This window comes from Amblyraja radiata, chromosome 16 (assembly GCF_010909765.2).
Source record: "Amblyraja radiata isolate CabotCenter1 chromosome 16, sAmbRad1.1.pri, whole genome shotgun sequence".
Classification (NCBI taxonomy): Eukaryota; Metazoa; Chordata; class Chondrichthyes; order Rajiformes; family Rajidae; genus Amblyraja; species Amblyraja radiata.
In genome coordinates this window covers 22,686,690-22,713,320 of record NC_045971.1, presented here as the reverse complement: position 1 = coordinate 22,713,320, position 26,631 = coordinate 22,686,690, and the positions used below count along the sequence as shown (strand labels likewise).

General features: G+C 44.1%; 1 protein-coding gene across 1 annotated transcript in view; it reads right to left on the bottom strand.

Moving 5' to 3' along the window:
• Positions 1-26,631, bottom strand: part of ppp1r9b (protein phosphatase 1 regulatory subunit 9B) — a 203,553-nt gene that overhangs the window by 26,763 nt on the left and 150,159 nt on the right. The window contains exon 6 of the mRNA XM_033035329.1: positions 3,666-3,801. Within this exon, the coding sequence (XP_032891220.1) occupies positions 3,666-3,801 (136 nt within the window). The remainder of the gene's footprint in view (positions 1-3,665; positions 3,802-26,631) is intronic.

Genomic DNA, 26,631 nt, shown 5'->3' with positions numbered 1-26,631 from the left:
AGGGTTGTGTAGTTACCTAAAATTGTAGAATTCAATGTTCATACCGCTGGGTTGTAAGCTATCCAAGCGGCATATGTGGTGTTGTTTTTCCAGTTTGCTTGTGGCCTCATTCTGGAAATGGAGGTGGCCTTGGACAAAAAGGTCAGTGTGGGAATGGGGAGTTAAAACGGTTCGCAACCGGGAGCTCCTGTAAGCATGGGGCTGCTTGATTTGTCTAGATTAGTTCCCATAAAATGGAAACCGCAGTCCTGCAGATGTTTACTTGTGTATTTTGTGAACCACAAGTTATGTTTAGTTGAACTGTGGTTATCAGTGAGCGTGACCTGCCTACTGTGTGACACAAACGTCCCCTGGGGCTCTGACACACACTGATACGTCAACACAAACCCAATTATGGTGAAACTGAACTTCAACTTGTTGCGTCTAAAGTGCCCTAAAGCTGCAGCAAGTAACAAATAAACACACTTGATTCATGAATTTGGACATAAGAGACAATCACTTCTGTCCACATATCTCCTGGCTACAGCTAGGTTGGCGTATACAGGTATTAAACTCTAATTTTGTCGTGGTCACATGAACCTTCCCACGGTTTATTCCTGACTACCTCCTTTCCTTTCACATGGCTACACCATAAACATGCGATTTGTAAAGGGTGTCAGCATACACGCCAAAATGCAAAGCTTTCTTTAATGTGGGTAGAAACACGGAGCTGCAGATACTGGTTTACAAAGAAAAAGACACAAAGTGTTGGAGTAACTCAGCAGGTCAGGCAGCATCTCTTGAGAACTTGGATAGGAGACGTTTCAGGTGGGAACCCTTCATCAGAATGATTGTAGAGGAGAGAGGAGGGGGGGTGGGGTTGCTGGAAGAGAGGAGGGGCAGGACAAAGCTTGGAAGGTAATAGTCTTATACAGGTGAGGGTGTTTTTTGATAGGCAGATGGACTCTTGTGTCGGGACCTTTCTTTAGACTGATTGTGGGGGGGGGGGGGGGGAAGAAAGCTGGTCAAAGGCATTTGTGCGCTTGCCATGAAAGATCAAAGACAGGCCAGCCCCTCGTTTGGGGAGCTTGCATTCCAAGAAAACAGCCTGCAAGACAACTTTCCATTACGCAGAATTGCGTCATGTGCGTGAAGGAATGAGTGTCAAAAACAAAATCGTGCTTATTTATTGATCCTATTTGCACATAATTTCCGTTAGAGCGAATTTCATTCTGCATCCCAACTTTTTAAATGAATTCTACAAGGGCGAATTTCCTTTACCCAAATGGCACAATAACTAGGAGGTTGCCTATACGATAATTGTTGAAGACTTCTTCGGCCAATGACAGAATCACTGTTACCGGACAATAAACCCTTTTTTCTGATCATTAAAATAAAAATATCTGCTGGAACTAGGCAGCCGGTATGGAGAAGTTGATAGAGGATTGTTACTTCATAGAAAGATCTGTGGAAATGCACAGAAATATAGAAAAACAACATTTACACAGTTTCTTTAAAGTTTCCACTAATATTCCAAAGCTTCAGTAGCCAATGCAGGGAGAGGTGACAAAAATTCAGTAGAACATAGAACAGTACACCTCGGGAATAAGGCCCTTCAGCCCATTATGCCTGTGCCAAACATGATGCCAGGTTAAATTAATCTCCAATGCCTGCATGTCATTCATATTCCTCGATTCCCTGCCTGACTTAGATATGCCTGTCTAAAAGCCTTTTCAATACCTCTATTGTACCTGTTTCGACCACCACCCCGAGTAATTCATTCCAGGCACCTGCCACTCAATGAGCAAAAAATATTGCCCGACATGTCTTCTTTAAACTTTGCCCCTCTCACCTTAACACAATGCCATCTAGTTCTGACTGTCTACCCTATATAATTTTATATACTTCTATCAGATCTCCCCTCAACCTAGAGGAGGAGGCGCTGTCCTGAACGGCTGCCTGTCCTGCAGCTGTCCGTTTTTTTTCACTTCTTTTTTATTATTTTTAGTATGTCAAAACGTGTAGTCAGGGGGTCTAATCTTTTTATGTGTGGGGGGTGGTGGGGGGGGAAGGGGGAAACTGCTTTTCAAGTCCCTACCTGGTCGGAGGGGCTGCCTTCCTCCAAGCAGAGCCTTCGACCTGTCTTCGCGGCCTACCAGCGGGTCCTGGAGCGACGTTTCCCTGAGGGGACCTGGCCAGAACCTCGGCTTTGGCGGCGGCGCAGCGCTGGAGCGCTGTTGCGGAGCGGGCGTTGCCTTTCCTGGGTCGCCGCGCTGGAACTCCAGTATGCTGGGACCGCTGATAAGAACATTGTGGAGCCGCGGTTCTGTGGAGTGGCCAGCTGCGGCGCTGAACTTTACATCCCGGACCCTGGGATCTCTCACCGAGATCGCCAGTGTGTGGAGCTCTGTCCGGCGCGGTCTGTTGGCTTGGAAGCCGCGGTCTCCGGTGGGAAGGCGGCCATTCTTGGCACCCCAAGCCGCTGGGGGTTCTCCCGACGCCGGAGTATCATCGCCCGGCGAGAACATCGGGCGCCGTGGCGGCGACTGTGGAGGCCTCAATAGGCCCGATTCTGGGTGGACAAGAGGATGGGGACTGGACTTTGTGCCTTCCCCCACAGTGGGGGAAGGCACCAAAGTGTTTTGGTGTTGAACTTCTTGAATGCTATGTTGTATTTTTATTAGTGTGCTGCAAGGATATCTGAATTTCCCCTGAATAAGGGGATTAATAAAGTCTAATCTAATCTAACCTGCGATGCTCCAGAGACAACAATCCAAGCTTGCCCAACGTCTCCTTAAAGCTGATACCCTCCAATACAGGCAGCATTCTGGTAAACCTCTTCTGCACCCTCTCCAACACCTCTGGTAATGGGGCAACCAGAACTGCATGTCTGCTCAAAATGCAGCTGAAACAAAGTCCTATAAGCCTGCAACATGACATACTCAGTGCCTAAATCTGTAAACATGAGGTCTGGCAGAATAGGCCTTCTGATGGAGGATGCTCAACTGCCACAAGGGGGCATGATTTTGCGGGACAATGTGTGAGTCGGCAGCATTAGGACGACATTTGCATCAGTATGTCTATCTGTGTCAAGCAATTCTTGTTCTGTCAGTGTGAGAGCTTAATTATGTCACTCTGTTGCATAGTGGAACCTCAGAGCAATGGAATTATTGATAATAGAACATAGAAGAGGAATGGGCCCTTCTGCCCACAATATTTGTGCTGAACATGATGCCAAGTTAAACTGATCTCATTTGCCCATACGTGATCCATTCCTTCTATTCCCTGCACTATTCACAAACCCTCCTAAATGCCACTATTGTATCTGCCTCAACCATCAAGTTTTTTTCCATAGTGGGAGTGTTCCAAGCCACTACCACCCTCTATGGAAAAAACTTGCCAAGCACCACTCCATTAAACCTTCCCCCTCTCACATTATAGCTATGCCCTCTAGTGTTGGATATTTCTAGGTATTTCTAGAACCTAGGTAATAGGTTCTGACTGGCTGCCTACCCTGTCCATGCCTCTCATAATTTTATATACTTCTATCCAGTTTCCCCTCAACCTCTGACGATGAGGAAAAGACATTGCTATGTCTCACCAAGAACCATTTCTGATGTGCTATCAGGAAAGTAACAACATGGGAATTGTAACAAGGTGGGAATGATACACCTGATAACTCTTACCTCCTCATCATCATCAACGTATTGGCCGTAATGTTGCTCCATCATCTCCCTCTGCCATCTCTCCTGTTCGAGGGTTTGACGTATTAGCTGGGCAACCTCACTGGTTTCTCCAGGCTTCTCCCGTCCGATCAGAAACCTGAAAGCAATGCCACAATTTGTAAATATTTTTTGGTTATAGTTAATTTACCAATATTGCAAAGCTTGCTTTTTGTAGTTAATATTTTAAAGCAGATTTCAAAACTAATGTCATTTGAGTAACTCTGCTCATGAAGGCAAACAGAACATAGAATTGAGACACAAGAAACTGCAGATGCTAGAATCTTGAGCAAAACACAATGTACTCGGAAAACTTAGTGGGTCAGGCAGCATCTGTGGAAGGAAAGGACGGACAACGTCTCAGGTCGGGACCCTTCTACCGATTGATTGGAAGTATGAAGAATGGTCACAGCCCATGTTGGGAATATTTCCCTCCATAGATGCTGCTTGACCAGCTGCGTTCCTCCAGCACTTTGCGTTATAGACACATAGAAAATAGGTGCAGGAGCAGCCCATTGAGCCAACACCGCCATTCAATATGATCATATTTGATCATCCAAAATCAGTACCCCTTTCCTGCTTTCTCCCCATATCCCTTGATTTTGTTAGCCCTTTAACTCTCTCTTGAAAACATCCAGTGAATTGGCCTTCACAATCTTCTGTGGCAGAGAATTCCACAGATTTACAAATCTCTGGGCGTAAAAGATTTTCCTCATCTCAGTCCTAAATGGCCTACCCCTTATTCTTAAACTGTGGCCCCTGGTTCTGGACTCCCCCAACATTGGGAAAAAAATTCCTGCACCTAGCCTGTCCAATCCCTTAAGAATTTTATATGTTTCTATATGATCCCATGTCATCCTTCTAAATGTCAATGAATATAAGCCTAGTAAATCCATTCTTTCATCATATGTCAGTCCTGCCATCCCGGGAAGTAACCTGGTGAACCTATGCTGCACTCCCTCAATAGCAATAATGTCCTTCCACAAATGAGGAGACCAAAACTGCAGACAATACTCCAGGTGTGGTCTCACCAGGGCCCTGTACAATTGCAGTAGGACCTCCTTGCTCGTAAACTCAAATCCTCTCACTATGAAGGACAACATGCCACTAGCTTTCTTCACTGCCTGCTGTACCTGCATGTTTATGCTGTAGGACATAGAAGGGCTCGGCTCAATTCTTGGTAAGGAGCAAAGCATTTCCCCTTTACTCACAGTTCAACAGTGCCGTTGTACCAAATGTACTTGTACCACCTCGGAAATGTAACAGCTTTGCATTCTCTCACAAAAGAAGTGGGAATGTGTGCGTATGGAGTATTGAAGGATTTCCCATGTTTAAATACTGCCTCTTGCATTACATTGGTACAGTTTCCCCAGCAAAATACCAAGGTGGAAGCTATTGGGCAGAGCTGAACTCAGCTGAGGTTTTGGGAACGGTGGCATATTCTGTATCCATATTATGCACCATTGCAACAAACAAGCTCCAATCTTTCACCATATTGAGTGAAAAGCAAACTCCGTCCAACTCCAATATCAAGAATAACCCCGCACTGCACCACTGTTTCCAGTCCATACGGAAGTCCAATCCAAGTGTGTCGGAAGGAACTGCAGATGTTGGTTTAAACCGACACAAAAAGCTGGAGTAACTCAGCGTGTCAGACAGCATCTCTGGAGCAAAGGAACAGGTAACATTTTGGGTCGAGATCCTTCTTCAGACTGGCTGAGTTACTCCAGCTTTTTGTGTCTATATTTAATCCAATCCATGTATTCAGTACTCTCGTCATAAAGAAGAAAGTATCTTATCATTTCTGAAATGAACTATTGCATTGTGTGGGCTTTGTCGGCCTCTGAGCAAGTTTTAAGGAGGGGTTCTGGATGAATAATGCTCCCAACTCACTTCTCCTTGTCCGCAAGACGCCTGCCTGAATTAACATTCCAATTCTAACAGAGCCTTCCTACCTATTCACAAAGGAGATTTCTCGTGCTTATGATGACCTGTGACATACTGCGGGTATTGGCTTTAGTTTTTAAAACTGTACGGTACTTCCTGCTAAATGTCGCCTCCTCATCCCCAATGACCAAGTACATGTTTTTTATCTGTCCTGTTTCTCTCAGAAACCAGTGCCAACTGTCTTTTCTGTCTCTTTCAACAGGCTGTACGTGGGACTAATAAAATGATTTCCATCCTTTGATTTCTATTATTGCATTTTAGGGGTTTTTTTGGACAACTTCAGATTGCTCTACAATCTATGCACCATTCTGCTGGTTGGTGTTAAGTCATTGTATTTATTGTTCTATCTGTCAGCATGTACCAAAAACTTGAAACCAATGCCACACTTTGTAAATATATTTGGTTATGGTCTTATTTTTTACCAATATTGTGGCTTGCTTTAAATAGTCATTTTTTAGATTTCGAAACTTCTGATATTTGAGTAACTCTGGTCATGAAGGCAAGTAGAACATACAATTGAGAATCAAAAAACTGCAGATGCTGGAAACTTGTGCAAAACACAATGTACTAGAGCAGTGGTTCTTAACCTTTTTGGCCCCACGACCCCATCAGATATTCTTGGTCAGTACCATGACCCCCGAAACAAAAATTGAAAAAAAGACAGCCCGATTTATTAAAACATGTCTGCCAATACTCAGTCAATGGGATGGCTGAAATTGCTTCGCAGCCATCAGGCGATCAAAATGAGGAGGAATGCTCGACAGGCAGCACCTCATGTCAGCACCGATCACAAGCCTATTGTGTGCCTTAGTTTTCAGAGTTACCATGGTTAAGAATCCAGCCTCAGAGCGATAGGTTGGGGGGGACTGGACCAATAGGGTCAGGGCCCTCTTCGAAAGGACAGTCCTTCACTTTCAGCCAAAACGTGGCGAGCTCGCCATGAAGTCACTCTTGAGCTGCGCATCTTTACGAATTCGGTAAAATTCAACCTTCGCAGCCACATCAGTATTGCTAATGGCACTTTCAACGGAAAAGGGGCAGACAATCCACTCATCACGAGAGCGGTCGTACAGTCCGGGGAAGTATCGTTCGATGGCTTCACTAATTGCCAGAAGGTAGGTTGAGATCTCCTTGTGGAAGTGGCATTCAGCATCGGGCGTAGCATCTAAGAGAGTCGTCATCTCACGGAAGATAGTCATGTAACCATCCTGGACTCTTCTCTGGTAAAGGTGAATCTTCTTCCTGAACGCTGCCAGTTTATCAAGAGCCGTGTGTAGCATTGGGAGGTTTCCTTGAAGTGACAGGGTCAAGGAATTCACCTCGGCGAAAGAGGGAGAGTCTTCATCACTAAAGCATGGCAATGTATCATGCAGTGGGTGAAGGAGACATGGGGAGCGACATCCTTCATGAAGGCTTTGCAGCTGGATCTGCATCTGACCATGGAAGGTGCCCCATCGTACACACCCCAACAAGTCGCTCCCAGCCAAGCTCATGTTTGATGAGGAAGGCTTCCAGCATTCTGAACATATCTTCTCCCCGAGTGATAGTGGCCAATGGTTCTGAGTACAGGTACACCTCCTTCATGGCTTCTCCGTCGAGGTAACGAACGTAGACTAGCAGTTGGGAACATGAAGCAACATCTGTTGACTCGTCCAGTTGCAGTGAATACACTGGACTGCTCTTCACAGCGCTCACTACTTGCAGCAGAATATCATTACTCATATCCGAGATTCGACTTTTGACTGTGTCATTCGAAAGGGAAATCTGCCTGAACTTGTTTGACTGCGGTTCCCCAACACCAACATCGCTGTTTCGAGAAGGCATGGCTTGATAAGCTCTTCACTGATGGTGTGAGGTTTCTTACTCTGTGCGATTCGATAAACAATCCGGTATGAAGCCTCCAGCGCTGCTTCATTTTGACGACACAGTGACCCGTCGAATCGATGCGGGAACCCTTGAGTGCGGCTTCTTTCCGTTTGAAATAGTCCACGCAGTTCCCCGTCAGGTCGCTGTGACAAAACTCCAAATGGATCTTCAGTTTGCTGGGCTTCATGCTCTCGTGGCTCAAAACCTTGGCACAGATAACACATTGCGGCTTGACAACGGTTTTTGAACGATGCTTATGAAGCCGAACTTGAGAAATGCTTCACTATGCGTGCTCTTCTTCGCAGACATAGTTCACAACACAGTTTGCGTGTGCATACATAATCACATATGTGGACAAAATACTGTGTGGTATATACCTTTGTTAGGTTCCTAGAAATGGGCTCAACAAATTGATGTTATTTATGACCCCTTCATGACCCCCGGAAAAACCCCAAACGACCCCCATGGGGGTCAGGCAGCATCTGTGGAAGGAAAGGAAGCTATGAGCTTCATGCGAAGAAGAAATTTAATTGAACCTTAGTATATATGACAATAAACTAATCTGAACCTGAATTTGAGCTTAGTTGCCTCATTATATTCCGTCACATTAGAAAATTAAAACCAGGAGGAAGCCATTTGACCTCTCGAACCTGACCCATCGCTCAATAAAATCACAGTTGACCCTCTACCTATTTCCTACTCTCTTTACATAATTCTCTTAAGATCCTTCTCTTATGATTCTCTTACGTTTTGCTGAGGCTGGTTAAGTACCGTTTTCTTGGCTGTGTCCCCAATGTATGGTCAGCAGCCTTGTCTTTCAGTATATGAAACGGCCAGCTCGCATCCTCAATAAAATGCCTCCTTTTGGCAGAGCAAGCCATTCCAAATGACAAAGGATTTTTAATGCTGTTCGTTAAAACTCATCCCACCGACATTTCCCTGACAAAGTACATATCTTAAATCATTATGATTGCTCCAATAATTCATCTAAAAATGAAAGGAAATGATAATAGGGTTAATGGATTTGCACAAACTGACCTTGCAGTTGTGTAAAGGACAAAAACTGGGTTAACTGGCTCCAGTAGCACTGCAAGTAATCTTACTCGAGTATGTCTCACATCACATTCCCAGGTTCTGACAAAAGCAAAATACTGTAAATCTGAAGCAGAATCATAGTCATTCAGTGTGGAAACAGGCCCTTCGGCCCAACTTGCACATGCGACCAACATGTCCCACCTGCCTGTGTTTGGCCCAAATCCCACTAAGCCTATCCCATCGATGTACCTGTCCAAATGTTGCTTAAACGTGTGATAGTACCTGCCTCAATCACCTCCAACAGCAGCTCGTTTCATATACATACCACCCTTTGTGTAAAAAGGTTGCTCCTCGGGTTCCTATTAAATCCCCCCTCTCCTTATACCTATATCCTCTGGTTTTTGATTCCCCTATTCTGAATAAAAGACTGTGTCTTTACCCTATCTACACCTTTCAAGATCTTATACACCTCTATATGACCACCCCTCATCCTCCTGTACACGAAGGAATAGTCCTAGCCTGCTCAACCACACCCTGTAGCTCTGGCCCTCAAGTCCTGGTAACACCCTCATAAATCTTCTCTGCACCATTTCCAGCTTAATAACATCTTCCCGATAACAGGGTGGCCAGCACTTAACACGATACTTTAAATGTGGCCTCGCAATGTAAAAATAGAAAATAATTAAAATAGAAAAAAATGAGAAATGATTCAGCAGCATCCACGGTGAGAGAACGTAATCAATATTTAAGGTCAATGATAAACGAAGGATCACTGACATGGAACAATAATTCGGGTTCTCTCTTTACAAATGCTACCTGACCTGCTGAGTATTTTCATAATTGCTTTAAATAATGCGAACGTCATCCACCTCACTGTTCCTTTCTTCCAAAATGGTCAGCCTTTAGACCATAGAAAATAAAGGAACTGGCCCTTTGGCCCACTGTGGCAGTGCTGTACATGATGCCAAGATGAACTAATCTAATTTGCTTGCAAGTGATCCATATCCCATAATTATCCATGTGCCTAGCTAAAAGCATCTTAAAGGCCACTATCGTATCCGCCTCCAACATTACCCCTTGGCAACGCATTCCAGTCACCCACCACCACCATCCGAAGATTGCCCTGGATGGCTCCTTGGAAAATTTGCCTCTCCTACCCTATAGCTAAGCCCTCTAGTCTTTGACATTTCCGTAATCTTCCTTGTCCATTTCCATTCTTTCAGTCCCCACAAGTGATATTGGTTCAATAACTGATTATAGTCACGTGTACCATTCATGTTCATAAACAGTTGGAAGAACTCAACAGGTCAAGCAGATTCCATGGAAGCAAAAGGGATGTGTCAACATGTTGCGTTGAGACCCTGCACCAGTCCTGATGCAGAGACTCAACTCAACACGTCCTTTTTGCCTCTGCAGATGTTGCTTGTTCCACTGAAATCTTCCACAATTTTTTTTTCTCCCAGATTCCAGAATCTACAGATCCTTGTTTCTCTGATGCTAATCTTTCCTTCAACTTTGGTATCAAAACAATTCTTGCCAAGCGTCATTTCGCAACAACGGTTTTCATCCATATTAGAAACCAACAATACAAAAGTATGAACACTGAATTCTCCAATTTTAAGAAACGATCCATGTTCCTCTTCTATCTTTCCAGTAGCCCAACTCTGACCTCTAACCCTGCTGCATACCCATTTCTCCCATCTTCCTGCCACTCCTCTCCCACTACCCCCCTTCCCCCTATATCCCTCCCTCTGGCTTTATATTTCACTCCTCTTCCCTCCTTACCCGACACCCATTATCTCCTTTTCATCTCATTATCAGCCTTTGTCACTTATTCCACCGGTCCACCAATCAACCCCCCCACCTATCATTTGTTTAGATAAGGAATTTCAAATGCTGGTTTACACAAAAGGATTAGCTTTATCCTGCCTCTCATCCCCACCAATTTCTCCCCCCACGCCCTCACAATCAGTCTGAAGAAGTGTCCTGACCTGAAACTTCACCTATCCATGTTCTCCTGAGATGCTGCTGCCAGGCTCGCTGATATGCTTTCTGTCCCCCTTTGGTTGGCAGGCTTTATCCAGTCCCCACTTCTTTTCCAGCTTTCTAACCCCTACTACAACCAGTCGGAAGTTGTCGCCTATCTGCTCCCTGCACAGATGCTGCCTGAGCCGCTGAGTTACTCCAGCACTTTGTGCTTCACCCAAGTTTCCAGCATCTGCAGTTCCGTGTGTCTCCTTGGAAACCAGGCATCTTGCGATACTGCCTGAGGCCTCAGGGCTTATTTGAAGAAGCATTAATTGAAACTTTTATGTTCTACTCTACCATCTGGTCAGCCAGCAGGAACTGGTGGGCAGATGAATAACATCTCTGCTGGGGCAGGAACTCAGAGAAAAAACAAACCAATTTCAGAAGCAAAAGACAAGTAGGAGACATTTATTTTTTGGAAGCTCAAGCACTGAACACCATTTTCTTAATCGAGACATTGGTAAACAAAGTGAACGATCAATGAACTTAGAGCTAAGCAGATGCTTGGCCTTAAATATCCCACAGACAGGGTACCCATTATCTCGTCCCAAATGTTTTAAACTGATTTTACGGAGATTAAATCCACAACAGCATTGTTGTGATTAGAATTTGTCTGCAGAAATGTAATTGGATTTTTACAATAAATCAGAAGTCACAGCAGGACTGAACACAAGAACATCCAGTGTACTTGATTAATTTTAGTTTGGTTACAGCATGGAAACAGGCCCTTCGACCCATCGTGTCCACACTGACCTGTTCACACTAGTTCTAAGTAATCCTACTTTTTGCATCCATTCCCCACCCACTAGGAGAATTTTTTAGTGCAAATTAATCTACAAACCCGCAAGTCTTAGGGATGTGGGTGGAAACCGGAGCAGACGAAGGAAACCCACGAGGTCACAGCAAGAACGTGCAATCTCCACACAGACAGCACCCAAGAGCAGGATAAAACCAGAGTCTCTGGTGCTGTGAGGAACTGCTCCCAGCTGCTGCAAATAGTTTTCAGATTCTCCAGAAATAACCGCTCTTTATCATCCTTATTCAATTGCACAATATCAGCAAGATTAGGATTCATTAGTGTTTTCTAATTGCAGTCACAAAGTGGTGGGAAGCCACCATTCTGTAGTGATGCAGTCTCTCTGGTGAAGATATGTAGGAATTTGAACATTGTTAAAGCTGCACTCAATTTTTGACAGCTTTTGCGCAGCCCTGAATTGCTATTTGCATGTGATCGAATTGCTCCGGGAGTCAGGAGGAAGTCACAGACAGCAGAGCACCCAGCTTCCGATTGTTGTAAAACACAAACTGCTGGAGGAACTCAGCGGGTCAGGCCGCATCGGTCCTGTTGATTCCCTCCACAGATACTAACCGACCCGCTGAATTCCTCAGTGTTTTGCTCAAGATTCCAGCATCTGCAGTTGCTTGAGTTCCCTTCTGACTTTTGCCTGTAGCCACAGTACTTATGCGTCTGGTTCAGTAAAGCCTTTAGCGATCTGCAAGATATTGACAGCTGGTGACTTGATGATAAGAGATCTTGTCAAAAGGAAGTGGTTAACCTCTTACAGATGATGGTCAATGACTCATATTTGTGTGGGACTGTATTACATGCTACATGGGGTTGAAGATTGCAACCTTCGCGTGGTCCGCCCTGTTTCGACGAATGCAATCAACCCGGCGTGCACAATCAAATAAGATCAAATAGAACAAGTTGTCCTACAACTCTAGGCTGTGCACGCCATACGCAAGAAGACTCGCTACATATCTATCCAAGCCTGAAAACTATGTAGGTCATGCTGCAATTGGACTCTTAACCTGAAGGGCTGCAAATAATGTATATAAGAAGAAACTGCAGATGTTGGTTTAAACCAAAGATAGACACAAAGAGCTGGAGTAACTCAGCAGGTCACAGCATCTCTGGAGAAAAGGAATAGGTGACATTTCCTGATGTTGAACATTGTCTAATTATCAGTGAACTACCCTACTTCCGACATGATGGAAAATAGGTCATTTATTTAACAGCTAAAGATAGCTGAGAGTAGTGGGTGCAAGGAACTGCAGATGCTGGTTTACAAAAAAAGACACAAAATGCTTGTTTTTCAAAGTGTGCAAAGTGCGTAATGTTACAGTTATACAAGACGTTGGTGAGGCCACATGTAGCGTATTGTGTTCAGTTTTGGTCACCATCTGAAGGAAAGATGGTGTCAAGCTTGAAAGGGTTCAGAGGAGATATACCAGAATGTTACCAGGACTCAAGGGACCAAGCTATAGGGAGAGGTTGAGCAGGCTAAGGCATTATTCCTTGGAGCGCAGGGGGATGAGGGATGATCATGCACTGAGTCTTTTTTCCAGAGTAGGGGAATCGAGAACCAGAGGACATAGGTTTAAGGTGAGGGGGCAATGATTTAATGGAAACCCGAGGGATAACTTTTTTTACACAAAGGGTGGTGGGTGTATGGAACAAGCTGTCGAAGGAGGTAGTTGAGGCAGGTAGTATCTCAACGTTTAAGTAACATTTAGGCAGGTCTATGGATAGGATAGGTTTAGAGTGATATAGGCCAAAGGCAGACAGGTGGAACAAGTGTAAATGGGGCATGTTGGTCGGTGTGGGCAAGTTGGGCCGAACTGTCTCTTTCCATGTTATATGACTCTACATAAACACAAGCTTTTCACTGTACCTCAGTACACGTGACAATAACAAGCCTAGTACTTCAACTTAAACCTAGACAGGCCAAAACATCTTGGCAGGTGTCCTCTGGAGCCACAGATGCTAATACCTTCCGTACTAGTTTCACAACTTGCCATCAATTATTGACACGTCCTATTTTAAGCATTGGCAAGGCTAAGGCAAGCTCTGCTCTAACACTTAATTCAGATGTGCATTTTAATAATGTGGAAAAAAAAGTTGTTAGATGCCTTCGGGATTTGTTTAAATTGCATCTCCACTGGAAATATAATCACAAACAGCAGACCAACGAGGTATTGTTCCACGGGAATAAAAGATACTTTACCATTCCCTCCTTTAATTGAAAACTTAAAAAATTTAATTTTAAACGCACATTGCATGAAATGAATGTATTATCCTGTCACATGCCTGAATGAAAATAATTACACTAAGTACACTTTTCTGACATTGTAAATGGATTAAGTTGATTGATTGGGGGGGGGGGGAGGGGATGTTGTTTTTAAACTGCTGAGAAGGTTGAAGAGAAATGGATCTTCCGAATGGATGCATTGCAACCTTATTAACTCAATATTTGCAATTCAGCTAACTCACAACTGGCTATTTCTGCCACCAGACATCCATCTATGATATTGGCTCATAAGGTCATAGGTTCATAAGATATAGGAGCCGAATGAAGCCATTCGGCCCATCAAGTCTACTGCACTGTTCAATACTGGCTGTTCTACCTTTCCCAAACAACCCCATTCCCCTACCCTCACCCCATAACCCCTGACACCCTTACTCAATCAAGAATCTATCAATCTCCGCCTTACAAATATCCATTGACGGCCTCCACAGCCGTCTGTGGTAATGAATTCCACAGATTCACCGCCCTCTGGCTAAAGAAATCCCTCCTCATCTCCTTTCTAAAGATTCGTCTGTTTATTTTGAGGCTATGGCCTCCGGTCCTAGCCTCTCCCACTAGTGGAAATATCCTCTCCACATCCACTCTATCCAGGCCTTTCATTATTCAATACTTTTCTCTCCCTTAGCGTTCCTTAACTTTCCACATTATACACATTGTACCTGCCCCGATCTCATAGTTTTTGTTCCATTCCCCCCCCCCTCGCTCTCTCTCTCTAACTGCCCCCATCAATCACTTTGGCCAGGTAACTATTGCAATTTATCCCCATGGCAACCCTAGCCTGAACCACCAGAAATACTGCCTTTGCCCTACCCACACCAGAAGATAAAATTCTTCCCAAATGGTTCAAAGATTTCTCATCACTACAACATATCTACCTGCACTTTTACGGTTTTACTGTCCCTTATCTCAATACATAAGTACCTCCATAAGCTTTGTAGAACGGTTGAAAGAGATGTGTTTAACCATTCCACACAGCAGCACAAATTCACATCCTGAAGAAAGGTCCTGACTCGAACCTGCACCAGTCCATTCCCTCCACAGATGCTGCCTGACCCGCTGAGTTGCTCCAGCACTTTGTGTTTTCATTTAGATTGCAGTATCTGCAGTTCCTTGTGTCTCCACATCCTCTCCCAGGTTACGGGTCCTGAGCACTGTTCATTACCCAGAAAGTGCACGTCGGAAATTTGACTGTGAACCAAATTCCCAGACCACAGGAGATGCCTACAGCCCCCCTCGGCAGCCGACAAACCCACCCCACCAGACTCTCAAACGCTCTCTCTTGTTTACACACTGTACATAAGTCAGACGTTTAAGATTTGGACATTACCCATACACCAATAAACAGAAAATTAGCTAATCAAGAAGAGTTGGACAAAGTCCCCTTTTATTTTAAATATCGCAAATACTATAATTATACCACCCATTCCTTAATAACTACCGTCTGTCAAATTTAGAACTTCATTTGGATTAAGATTTGTTAAATGTAGAAAATTTAACAAAAAAATAATTTATTGTGATCTTTAATGTAAGGGTGATAGATTTATGTTTAAATTACAAATTTGATTCTCTGAGATTTTTTCACTCAGGTGTATCTCCACACTGCAACACCTGGGAGATGCTGTCATCAGAATGGCTGCAAAAAATATGCAAGATGCTCTCAATAAGTGATGAGAAAATCATTTCCTTCACTCCTCTCCCACAGATTATCGCCAGCTGCTTTTGATGCTCTGAATGCTTAATGCATGAGCCACAGATAGAGTCACAGTGCTGTACAGAACAGAAACAGGACCTTCTGCCCAAGTTGGCATATTGGGCTAGTCCCATTTATCTGCATTTGGCCTAGATACCCTCCAAATCCTTCCTAACTATATATCTGTCCAAATGTCTTTTAAAAGTCGCATTTATAAATGTAAAACTGCCATCTTTTCACATTTTGGAATTCAATTCTAAATATATATTTTTGTAAAGTATTCCCATATTTACATCTCGACACTTATTACATGAACTAAATGTTTCCTCTCTTAATTAGGGACTCCTGGAGCTAATAAGGGTGTAAAATCTGCTGCAAAGATATGAGAACAGCACAAAGCTTCAGATCAGCATGTGTCAATGGCAGCTTTTCTGGAATATATACTGGTCTTGTGGCTGCTCCACAATTATACATAAATTAAGCATGAATTACACATAAAATTGTCAAAGAAGGAACGCTTTGCAAAATAACATGACATTATTGCAAAAAGATCAGGAGAAAATAAAACAAATCCATAGAATAGTGGACAGCAGAGTGGCACAGCGGCAGATTTGCTGCCTTACAGCGCCAGAGATCAGGATTCGATCCTGACTACAGGTGCCGTCTGTACGGAGTTGGTATGTTCTCCCTGGGACCCTGTGAGTTTTCTCTGGGTGCTCCAGTTTCCTCCCACATTCCAAAGACATGCACGTTTGTATGTTAATTGGCTTTGGTAAATTGCCTCTGGTGTGTAGGATGCAGAACTGGAATAACATGGAACTAGTGTACGGGTGATCATTGGTCAGCACTGACTATGTGGGCCAAAGGGCCTGTTTCCACACTACATCTCTAAATTGAACTAAAAGTAAAGGAGTGCAGGAGGTGGGCCTTAGTGTTCCATTGTCAAATAGCATTAGGGTTGTGTCAGTTGGTTCAACACCCCGATAGATATAGGAAAGTAGCTATTGCTGAACCTGATGGTGTGGGACTCAGGCTTCTGCCTGATCGTAGCAGTGAGAAGAGGGCAGGGCCAACGGTCTTAAGAATCAAGAATCAGGTGTGTTTAATTGTCATAATTACCGTCAACGGAACTATCAAATCCTTACTTGATGCAGCTTAGTACAAGCCGGTAAACACAATAACACACAGCTCAATATACAATCATCACAGGAACAATCAATTAATAGAAACATAGAAATTAGGTGCAGGAGTAGGCCATTCGGCCCTTCGAGCCTGCACCGCCATTCAATATGATCATGGCTGATCATCCAACTCAGTATCCCGTACCTGCCTTCTCTCCATACCCTCTGATCCCCTTAGCCACAAGGGCCACATCTAACTCCCTCTTAAATATAGCCAATGAACTGGCCTCGACTACCCTCTGTGGCAGGGAGTTCCAGAGATTCACCACTCCCTGTGTGAAAAAAGTTCTTCTCATCTCGGTTTTAAAGGATTTCCCCCTTATCCTTAAAGGATTTCCCCCTTATTCCCCCTTAATAATAGTGATACGTGGTAACCATAATGGTGCAAAAAAGCAAATTCAGAAGTACAGCCGAAAACGCAGTCCATAGATGAACATCATTTTTCTGGTGACACCTTATTTCCAGTGGAATACATAAACCTAGAAAGCAACAGGATAGAAGAAGGCCACAAGGTGCACCATGTCCTTGCTGGCTATAGGGGGGGGGGGGGGGGGGGGGGGGAGCAGGGGGGGGGGGAATACTGATGTTGCTTTATTTATGTACCAGAGGATATGTGAAATGAGAAAATATGCCCCGTTAAAGATGGAAGAGTGTGTAGAGGTGACAAATTCATTTCACTTGCACTTTATGTGCAAGTGACGAATAAAACTGATATTGATATTGACTGATTGAAATGATTCAACTGTTCACTCAACAACACTTCTCCACAGATCAGGAATATAGTTTAAATCTCTACTTACACAGGCAGGTGCAACTCGAATGACACTCAAGAAGCTTGGAGGCAACAAGTATGGAACAGCCCATAGATCATCACCTCAACACATCCACCCATCACATTCGCTCCCACACAGTGCCAACATCACACCCTGCAGATATTGACACAGTGCTGGAGTGACTCAGCAGGCCAGGCAGCATCTCTGGAGAAAAGAGATAGGTGATGTATCGGGTCAGCCCCTTCTTCAGACAATCTTTGGTATAAACCAGCATCTGCAGTTCTTTGTTTCTACATTTCGGCTCACTTTGGCAGCTTTCTCCTCCAAGTCTTGTGTTACAGTTATTTATTGTTGATCCTTAGGTCAGAATCCCATCAATTCCTAATCTGCCTATCCTGTAATAACATTTGAAGACATTTGGAAAGGCACATGGATAGGAAAGGTTTAGAGGGAAATGGGCTACACATGGGTAAATAGGACTAGCTTGGTCTGCATGGGCCAAGGGGCTTGTTTCCATGCTGTGTGACTCAGTTACTTATCTATATAACTCCACAGCCAACAATGGACCACTTTGCACTCTATCTCTTCTTGATCATCGTTGCTTTATGCATAACTGGCATTCATTTGTTCTATCTCTCTCTCTCTGTATATCACCATTTATATCTTTCATTTTCCTTTCTCCTGACTCTGTGTCTGAAGAATGGTCTCGACCAGAAACCTATCCCTTTTCCCCAGAGATGCTGCCTGAGTTACTCCAGTGATTATGGGGAGAAGACAGGAGAATGGATTTGGGGGAGATATAGATCAGCCATGATTGAATAGCGGACTAGACTTGATGCGTCGAATGGCCTAATTCTGCGCCTAACCCTTATGACCTTTGTCTCCATTAACACTGGTACTGATCTTCCATTCCTGTCTCCATAATCTCAAATTACTTCCTAAAGATTCTTAGAGCAGCTTGTAATGGAGCCGACCAGAGAAAAGGCAATTCTGGATTTAGTGTTGTCCAATGAACCAAATTTGATAAGAGAACTCGACCGCTTGGAGGTTGTGATCATAATATTAGTTTTAATCTGCAATTTGAGAAGGAGAAGGTTAAATCGGAAGTGGCAGTGATGCAGTTGAACACAGGGGATTATGAAGGCACGAGAGAGGAGCTGGCCAAGGTAGACTGGAAAGGGATACTAGCAGGAATGATGGTGGAACAGCAATGGCAGGAATTTCTGGGCATAATCCAGAAGACACAGGATCATTTAATTCCAAAAAGGAAGAAAGATTCTAAGGGGAGTAGCAGGCAACCGTGGCTGACAAGAGAAGTTAGGGATAGAATAAAACTAAAAGAAAAGATGTATAACACAGCAAAGAGTAGCCGGAATTCAGAGGATTGGAAAACTTTCATAGGACAACAGAAGGAAACAAAACAGGCAATACGGGCTGAAAAGATGAAGGACGAAGGGAAGCTGGCCAGGAATATAAAGAAGGACAGTAAAAGCTTCTTTAGATATGTTAATGGAAAAAGAATAGCAAAGTCAAATGTGGGTCCCTTGAAGGCAAGACACAGGTGAAATTATTATGGGCAACAAGGAAATGGCAGAAGAGTTGAATAGGTACTTCGAATCTGTCTTCACTAAGGAAGACACAAACAATCTCCCAGAAGTACTGGAGGACAGAGGATCTAAGGGGGTCGAGGAACTGAAATAAATTTTCATTAGGCGAGAAATAGTATTGGGTAGGCTAATGGGACTGAAGGATGATTAATCCCCAGGGCCTGATGGACTGCGTCCCAGGGTCCTCTGGGAGGTGGCTCTCGAAATAGTGGACGCATTGGTGATCATTTTCCAATGTTCAATAGATTCAAGATCAGTTCCTGTGGATTGGAGGATAGCTAATGTTATCCCACTTTTCAAGAAAGGAGCGAGAGAGAAAACGGGGAATTACAGACCAGTTAGCCTGACTTCGGTAGTGGGAAAGATGCTGGAGTCAATTATTAAAGAGGTAATAATGGGGCATTTGGATAGCAGTAAAAGGATTAGTCCAAGTCAGCATGGATTTATGAAAGGAAAATCATGCTTGACTAATCTTCTGGAATTTTCTGAGGATGTGACAAGTAAAATGGATGAAGGGGAGCCAGTGGATAAGGTCCCGCACGGGAGACAGGTGACTAAAATTAGAGCACATGGTATTGGGGGTAGGCTTGGATTGACGTGGATAGAAAATTGGTTGGCAGACTGAAAGCAAAGAGTAGGAGTGAACGGGTCTTTTTCAGAATGGCAGGCAGTGGCGAGTGGAGTGCCGCAAGGCTCGGTGTTGGGGCCGCAACTGTTTACCATATATATTAATGATTTGGAAGAGGAAATTAGGAGCAACACTAGCAAGTTTGCGGATGACACAAAGCTGGGTGGCAGTGTGAACTGTGAAGAGGATGTTAGGAGGTTGCAGGATGAACTGGGCAGGTTGAGTGAGTGGGCAGATGCGTGACAGATGCAGTATAATATAGATAAATGTGAGGTTATCCACTTTGGTGGCAAAAACAAGTGGGCAGATTATTATCTCAATGGGGATAGGTTAGGTAAGGGAGAGGTACAGCGAGACCTGGGTGTCCTTGTACACCGGTAACTGAAAGTTGGCGTGCAGGTACAGCAGACAGTGAAGAAAGTTAATGGAATGTTGGCCTTCATAACAAGAGGATTTCAGTATACGAGTAGAGAGGTTCTTCTGCAGTAGTATAGGGCTCTGGTAAGACCACATCTGGAGTATTGCGTACAGTTTTGGTCTCCTAATTTGTGGAAGGACATCCTTGTGATTGAGGCAGTGCAGCATAGGTTCACGAGATTGATCCCTGGGGTGGCGGGACTGTCATATGAGGAAAGATTGAAAAGACTAGGCTTGTATTCACTGGAGTTTAGAAGGATGAGGGGGTATCTTATAGAGACATATAAAATTACTAGACTAAGTGGGACCCGTTGGGTCCCATGTTCACACAGGAGGGCTGGTCCCCCGACGCAATATTCCACCTCTCCACCAATTCCAATATTGGTGGCCAGTGGGGGGTCTTTCTGGAGTGCTGGAATGGGTTCTTGAGGTGACAGCTCAATCCCTCAAGCCTGATCTGCTGGCAGCTCACTCACGGCTGGTGGGCTGGCAGTTGACTCATGACTATTCCTTGAAATTCCATTTCAAGCAATGTGCAAGGTCACCAAATTCAAATCCATGTTCCTACCATTTCAAGCAGGGTGCAAGGCCACCAAATTCAAGTGCAGTTTCTTACCACTATGAGCAGGGTGCAAGGCCACCGAATTCAAGTGCAGTTTCCTACCACTTCAAGCAGGGTGCAAGGCCACAAAATTCAAGTGCAGTTTCCAACTACTTCAAGCAGGGTGCAAGGCCACTGAATTCAAGTGCAGTTTCATACCACTTCAAGCTGGATCCAAGGCCACCATATTCAGTGCAGTTTCATACCACTTCAAGCAGGGTGCAAGGCCACCAAATTCAAATGCAGCTTCATACCATTTCATGCAGGGTGAAAACACCATAAAACCACACAAAACACCAAACTCACGGTTCAGTAGACATTCAGTGTATTCAGTTGATTCACAGCTCAGACAGTCGTGACCTCTCCCTCCCCCATCATGCAGAGACTGAGCCACACCCACACTTCCGGGTTTTATAACCCCTCCCCCTCCCACCGGAAAAGGTGTGGCTTTCATGGCGTGATTGACAGGAGAGAGTTTCTCAACATTTTTTAAACACTAATAACACTTTAATTTTTCATTGATGGGAAGAATTCTCTGCACCTGCTCAGCGGAGGGGGGACTGAGTAAGATGGCCAAAAATCACAGCCATATGTGGTAACGTTTTATCTAAAATCAATATACAGTGCAAACAGTAAGTAAGTATATTTGCAGCAGTGCCTTTTAACTTCAAACCAAAGCACCCAAGCCGCAATTGGCAGTAAGTAGTGCCTTTCAACTTCAAGTCAAAGCAACCAAGCCACCATTTGCAGTAAGTAGTGCCTTTCAACTCCAAGCCAAAGCACCCGTCACCATTTGCAGTAGGTAGTGCCTTTCAACTTCAAGACAAAACACCCAAGCCACCATTTGCAGTAAGTACTGACTTTCAACTTTAAGCCAAAGCACCCAAGCCACCATTTGTAGTAAGTAGTGCCTTTCAACTTCAAGCCAAATCACCCGACACCATTTGCAGTAAGTAGTGCCTTTCAACTTCATGCCACCGTTTGCAGTAAGTAGTGCCTTTCAACTTCATGCCAAAGCACCCAAGCCACCATTTGCAGTAAGTAGTGCCTTTCAACTTCAAGCCAAAGCACCCAAGACATCATTTGCAGTAAGTAGTGCCTTTCAACTTCAAGCAAAACACCCAAGCCACCATTTGCAGTAAGTAGCGCCTTTTAACTTCAAGCCAAAGCTCCCAAGTCACCATTTGCAGTAAGTAGTGCCTTTCAACTTCAAGCCAAAGCACCCAAGCCACCATTTGCAGTCAGTAGTGCTTCAACTTTAAATCAAAGCACCCAAGCCACCATTTGCAGTAAGTAGTGCCTTTCAACTTCAAGCCAAAGCACCCAAACAACCATTTGCAGGCAGTGCCTTTTTTACTTCAAACAAACCACATTAAGGGGACTCACAATTGTGTAGACATTTGTTCAGTGTTATTCAGAGCTCAGAGAGACGTGACCCTTGGCTTCATCCATATTGCAGAGACTGAGTGAGGCACACCACTTCCTGGTTTTATAATTCCTCCCCCGCCCTCCAGCAGGGGCAGCAGAGAGAATGGTGAATTGTACTTTGCAGTAAGTAGTGCCTTTCAACTTCATGCCACCATTTGCAGTAAGTAGTGCCTTTCAACTTCAAGCCGAAGCACCCAAGCCACCATTTGCAGTAAGTAGCGACTTTCAACTTCAAGCCAAATCACCCAAGCCACCATTTGCAGTAAGTAGTGCCTTTCAACTTCAAGCAAATCAACTTCATGTCACCATTTGCAGTAAGTAGTGCCTTTCAACTTCAAGCCAAATCACTCAAGCCACCATTTGTAGTAAGTATTGCCTTTCAACTTCAAGCCAAAGCACCCAAGCCACCATTTGCAGTAAGTAGTGCCTTTCAACTTCATGCCACCATTTGCAGTAAGTAGTGCCTTTCAACTTCAAGCCAAAGCTCCCAAGCCACCATTTGCAGTAAGTAGTGCCTTTCAACTTCAAGCCAAAGCTCCCAAGCCACCATTTGCAGTAAGTAGTGCCTTTCAACTTCAAGCCAAAGCACCCAAACAACCATTTGCAGGCAGTGCCTTTTTACTTCAAACAAACCATATTTTCATTTTCAAACCACATTAAGGGTACTCACAGTTGTGTAGACATTTGTTCAGTGTTATTCAGAGCTCAGAGTGAAGTGACCCTTGGCTTCATCCATATTGCAGAGACTGAGTGAGGCACACCACTTCCTGGTTTTATAGTCCCTCCCCCTCTCATCAGCAGGGGCAGCAGAGAGAATGGTGATTTAAAAAAAAACATTAATATCTCTCTGATTTGTCATCGATGGGAAAAATCCTCTACACCCGTAAGGCGGAGGGGGGCTCTGAGTGAGGTGGCCAAAAATGACGGCCGTAGGTGGCGGCGTTCTGTCGGAAATCGCAGCACAGTGGGCCAAAAGCGGTCAAGATCAGAGTTTTAGTAATATAGATAAAAGGACTGGACAAGCTAGATGCAGGAAAAATGTTTCCAATGTTGGGAGAGTCTAGAACCAGGGGCCACAGTCTTAGAATAAAGGGGACGCCATTTAAGACTGAGGTGAGAAAAAACTTTTTCACCCAGAGAGTTGTGAATTTGTGGAATTCCCTGTCACAGAGGGCAGTGGAGGCCAAATCACTGGATGGATTTAAGAGAGAGTTAGATAGAGCTCTAGGGGCTAGTGGAATCAATGGACACGGGGAGAAGGCAGGCACGGGTTATTGATTGGGGACGATTGCCATGATCACAATGAATGGTGGTGCTGGCTCGAAGGGCCGAATGGCCTCCACCTGCACCTATGTTCTATGTTTCTATGTTTCTAAAACCTTTTCATCACATCTTCAAATACTTGTCAGCACAGAATATTTTTTTTATTAATTAACGTCTATTTCCTGGCCAAGTTTTTTTTCACGAACTGTTTTATATTTCCTATGAAATGCAGTTCTTCATCCAAAACAGCTTTCAGTAGAAAGCGTACTTAAGCCTGCACTGCACTGCTATTTAATGTGCTACTGGTCCTTTGGGGTTTCCTGTGCAGTGCTAAAATAAGTGAGAGAACAATGTGAAGTTTTGGGATCAAGGGCAAAGCCAGATTGTTTTTGATGCTGCCAGGCATCCAATGAGGCTTTACATTTCTACTGTACAAGTCGTGCATACATTGTTAATATACAGGCTGCAAACTAATTGCTGATGTATAGAATGCATAATGCTGTAAACAATGCCTCGCTATTCATATCCCATTTTGCTCTCACAAATGTAGACAAGATCACACTGGCAGTTTTGGCGCAGAAGTTGGAGAGTTCATGAAATCGAGGAAGAGGGGGAAGGAGTGGGGTTGGTGGAGAGGAAAGAGAAATGAAGTAAAGAAGGAGTGAGACATGCGGTGAGGTGGGAAGCTTTGGGAGAGGGGAGAGGGGGGAGAGGGAGGGAGAGTGGATGGGGAGAGAGGGGGGAGAGGGAGAGAGAGAGAGAGAGGGGGGGGGGAAGAGAGAATTGTTTGACAATTAAGTTCTAAATTGGTCATCTAACTTTATTTTTTATAAATGAGTGATTCCATCTATTCTTATTTTCTCTTGAAGAGGACCTGAAGCCTCTGATAATTCTTTCACACTAAATGTGTACTGTTTAAATGCAGTGCCTATTAAAAGCATTTCCCTATTTTTAAAGCACTAATGACTTACTGTTTCCCTCAAAATTTAGGTGGGAAAACAGAGATTTAACAAACAATGCAGCTTGTGCAAAATAATCTAACATGGGACCAGTTTAAATGGGGCATCCTGGGCGATATGGAAGACAATAGACAATAGGTGCAGGAGTAGGCTATTCGGCCCTTAGAGCCAGCACCCGCCATTCAAGGTGATCATGGCTGATCATCCACAATCAGTACCCCGTTCCTGCCTTCTCCCCATATCCCCTGACTCCGCTATCTTTAAGAGCCCTATCTAACTCTCCCTTGAAAGCATCCAGAGAACCGGCCCCCATCGCCTTCTGAGGCAGAGAATTCCACAGACTCACAACTCTGTGTGAAAAGGTTTTTCCTCATCTCCGTTCTAATGGCTTACCCCTTATTCTTAAACTGTGGCCCCTGGTTCTGGACTCCTCCAACATTGGAAACATGTTTCCTGCCTCTAGCGTGTCTAAACCCTTAATAATCTTATATTTCAATTAGATACCCTCTCATCCTTCTAAATTCCAGAGTATACAAGCCCAGCTGCTCCATTCTACCGACATATGACAGTCCCGCCAACCTGGGAATTAACCTGGTGGAACCTCCGCTGCACCCCCTCAATAACAAGAATGTCCTTCCTCAAATTTGGATACCAAAACTGCACACAATACTCCAGGTGTGGTCTCACTAGGGCCCTGTACAACTGCAGAAAGTCCTCTTTGCTCTTATACTCAACTCCTCTTGTTATGAAGGCCAACATGCCATTCGCTTTCTTCACTGCCTGCTGTACCTGCATGCTTACTTTCAGTGACTGATGAACAAGGACCCCCAGATCCCGATGTACTTCCCCTTTTACCAACTTGACACCATTTAGATAATAATCTGCCTTCCTGTTTTTGCTTCCAAAGTGGCATTTAATTCACATTTATCCACATTAAACTGCATCTGCCCAATCACCCAACCTGTCTAAGTCACCCTCATAGCATCCTCTTCACAGTTCACACTGCCACCCAGCTTTGTGTCATCTGCAAATTTGCTAATCTTACTTTTAATCCCTTCATCTAGATCATTAATGTATATTGTAAATAGCTGCGATCCCAGCACCGAGCCTTGCGGTACCCCACTAGTCACTGCCTGCCATTCTGAAAATGACCCGTTAATCCCTACTCTTTGTTTCCTGTCTGCCAACCAATTTTCTATCTATATCAGCACCCTACCCCCAATACCATGTGCTCTAATTTTACCCACTAATCTCCTATGTGGGACCTTATCAAATGCTATCTGAAAGTCCAGGTACACTACATCCACTGGCTCTCCCTTGTCCATTTTCCTAGTTACATCCTCAAAAAATTCCAGAAGATTAGTCAAGCATGATTTCCCCTTCATAAATCCATGCTGACTCGGACAGGTCCTGCTACTGCTATCCAAATATACCGCTATTTCATCTTTTATAATTGACTCACTGGTCTATAATTCCCTGTTTTCTCTCTCCCGCCTTTCTTAAAAAGTGGGATAACATTAGCTACCCTCCAATCCACAGGAACTGATCTATAGAACATTGGAAAATGATCACCAATGCGTCCACGATTTCCACCTCCTTAAGTACCCTGGGTTGCAGACCATCAGGCCCTGGGGATTTATCAGCCTTCGGTCCCATCAGTCTACCCAACACAATTTCCTGCCTAATGTGCATTTCCTTCAGTTCCTCCGTCACCCTAGATCTTCTGGCCACTAGTACATCAGGGAGATTGTTTGTGTCCTCCTTAATGAAGACGGATCCAAAGTACCTGTTCAACTAATCTGCTATTTCCTTGTTCCCCATAATAAAGTCACCATTTTCAGTCCTTACGGGCCCAACTTTGGTCTTAACTAATTTTTTCCTCTTCACATACCTAAAGAAGATTTTACTATCCTCCTTTATATTCTTGGCTAGCTTACCTTCGTACCTCATCTTTTCTCCCCGTATTGCCTTTTTAGTTATCTTCTGTTGCTCTTTAAAAGTTATCTAATCCTCTGGCTTCCCACTCATCTTTGCTATGTTATACTCTTCTCTTTTATTTTTATACAGTCCCTGACTTCCCTTGACAGCCACGGTCGCCCCTTACTCCCCTTGGAATCAATCTTCCTCTTTGGAATGAACTGATCCTGCACCTTCTGTATTATTCCCAGAATTGAATTGAATTGAATTGAATTGAATCCTTTATTTGTCATTCAGACCTTTCGGTCTGAACGAAATGCTTCTGTATTATTCCCAGAAATACCTGCCATTGTTGTTCCACTGTCATCCCTGCTAGGGTATCTTTCCAGTCAACGTCGGCCAACTCCTCCCTCATGGCTCCATAGTTCCTTTTGTTCAACTGTAATACTGACACCTCTGATTTACCCTTCTCCCTCTCAAATTGTAGATTAAAACATCATA